General features: G+C 43.4%; 1 protein-coding gene across 1 annotated transcript; it reads right to left on the bottom strand.

Moving 5' to 3' along the window:
* Positions 1-362: 362 nt before the first annotated feature.
* On the bottom strand, positions 363-689 carry TCEAL7 (transcription elongation factor A like 7). The gene is given in 2 exon segments (XM_020901497.2): positions 363-617; positions 620-689. Coding segments are annotated over 2 exon segments (297 nt in total). The 3' UTR covers positions 363-390.
* Positions 690-1637: the final 948 nt, after the last annotated feature.

Genomic DNA, 1637 nt, shown 5'->3' with positions numbered 1-1637 from the left:
GATAGGTAATAAAATAAAATAAAATACAGATAACACAGCGATTCACTGCCAACCTTTTGTTATATAATAATTCAGGCTTTTTTGGTATTATGACATATATAAATGTACATATAAGATATACATAGATAGGTATATCTATATATCATTTTTTCAATATTATTTTCACTTTACAATATACAATGAGCATCTTCCCATGCAAACAAATGAAACAACTCTATTAAATGAGTGAGATAAAGTTAAAAGATGAAATGTTGGTAACAAGAGTCACACGTAAAACATTGAAGGATTGGAATAAAATAGTAGCAAATATTTCGCAAGAAAATGCAGACAAAAGGAACAAATGCTGCAATATTAGTAGCAGAAAATAGTTGAATTCAGGGGAGAAGTGCATTAAATGGGATATGGACGGTCCTGAGAATGCCTACGGCTAGAAAGCAGAGCCCTAAATTTCTTTCTCAGACCCCTTATCTCTTCCAAATGCCTTTCCATCTCATCTCCCTCTCTTGTCATTTCTTCATCCTTAAAATGCTAAAGCCTATGTCCTCTAAATTCCTAGAGAGACTGAAGCAGACTTTGCCTAAAATTTCCTTCTGTTTGCTGGCGTTGGAACTCTCCATCGAGCACTCTTCCTATCTCTTTGGCACATTGCACTTGGGATTTCCTTCATTTTCTTTGCAGGATTTTTGCATGATGTAGTGATTTCCTGCTTAAGTCCAGGGAGAAAATGTAAGTAAGATTGCTTCACTTCTTTTGATTCAACCTTGTCAGTTTCTCTTTGAAGCTGGTTACTCGCCTGATAGCCTACCCCTACTACACTGGTCCAGCCCTCCTGAAATTCGAGATGCTGCCCCTTCCTCTCCCACCCCTTCTCCGCCTCCTTTCTCCTCCTTCAGCAACCCACCATCCAGCAGACAAGGCTAATGGCCTCTCTGATGGGCGGGAGAAGGGGAGCGGACAGGGAGGTGAGCTGTGAGGCCGCAAATGTAACCCAGCTCTCGACCTTTCCAACTCCCACCCTCAGAGACCGCTGTCTGAGTGCCTCCCTCATACTGACCAGAGATGGTTTGGGATAGTTTCCTTCTCTTTTTCTTGCCTCGAGAGATCTGTGAACACAGACCCTCAGACCTGCTGGCAGAAAGGAAGGAGGGGGGAGTTGGTTCTCTGTGAATCAACCAGCCCCAGAGACAACACATTATTATCTTGAATCCAGGATCCTCATCACTGTTGTTGCCCCAAATTTCCTACCTCCTGTTTTCCCTCCTGTTCCTATCCTTTCCTACTGGATCTCTGTGCCACCCCCACCTCGCATCCCTCACCCTCAGGCCTAGTCCTATGAAGGTCACTGTCCCCTCACACCCCACTTCACTGCATCCCTCACTAGCCGTCAATGAGACGAACTATTTTCAAATTATCTCTAAATTTCTCTGTCTCCACCTCAGGATGCCAGCCTTTCTCCACACACCAGCCCACGCCTCATTTCCTTCAACGGAGTTGGGTAAAGAAAAGGAGAAAAAGGGAAATCTTACCAGTGTGAGGGAAGCTGATTATTTCTAAACTACCACTAAACTTCTGGGTGTCTCTCAAGAGACTTCTACCTACTCCAGCCCCACTCTCCTTCAAAAATAAAATTATCTCCA

The sequence above is a fragment of the Odocoileus virginianus genome, unplaced genomic scaffold (assembly GCF_023699985.2).
Source record: "Odocoileus virginianus isolate 20LAN1187 ecotype Illinois unplaced genomic scaffold, Ovbor_1.2 Unplaced_Contig_37, whole genome shotgun sequence".
In the NCBI taxonomy this organism is placed as follows: domain Eukaryota; kingdom Metazoa; phylum Chordata; class Mammalia; order Artiodactyla; family Cervidae; genus Odocoileus; species Odocoileus virginianus.
Note: the sequence above shows the minus strand (reverse complement) of the source record. Positions and strands in the feature narration are given on the sequence as shown.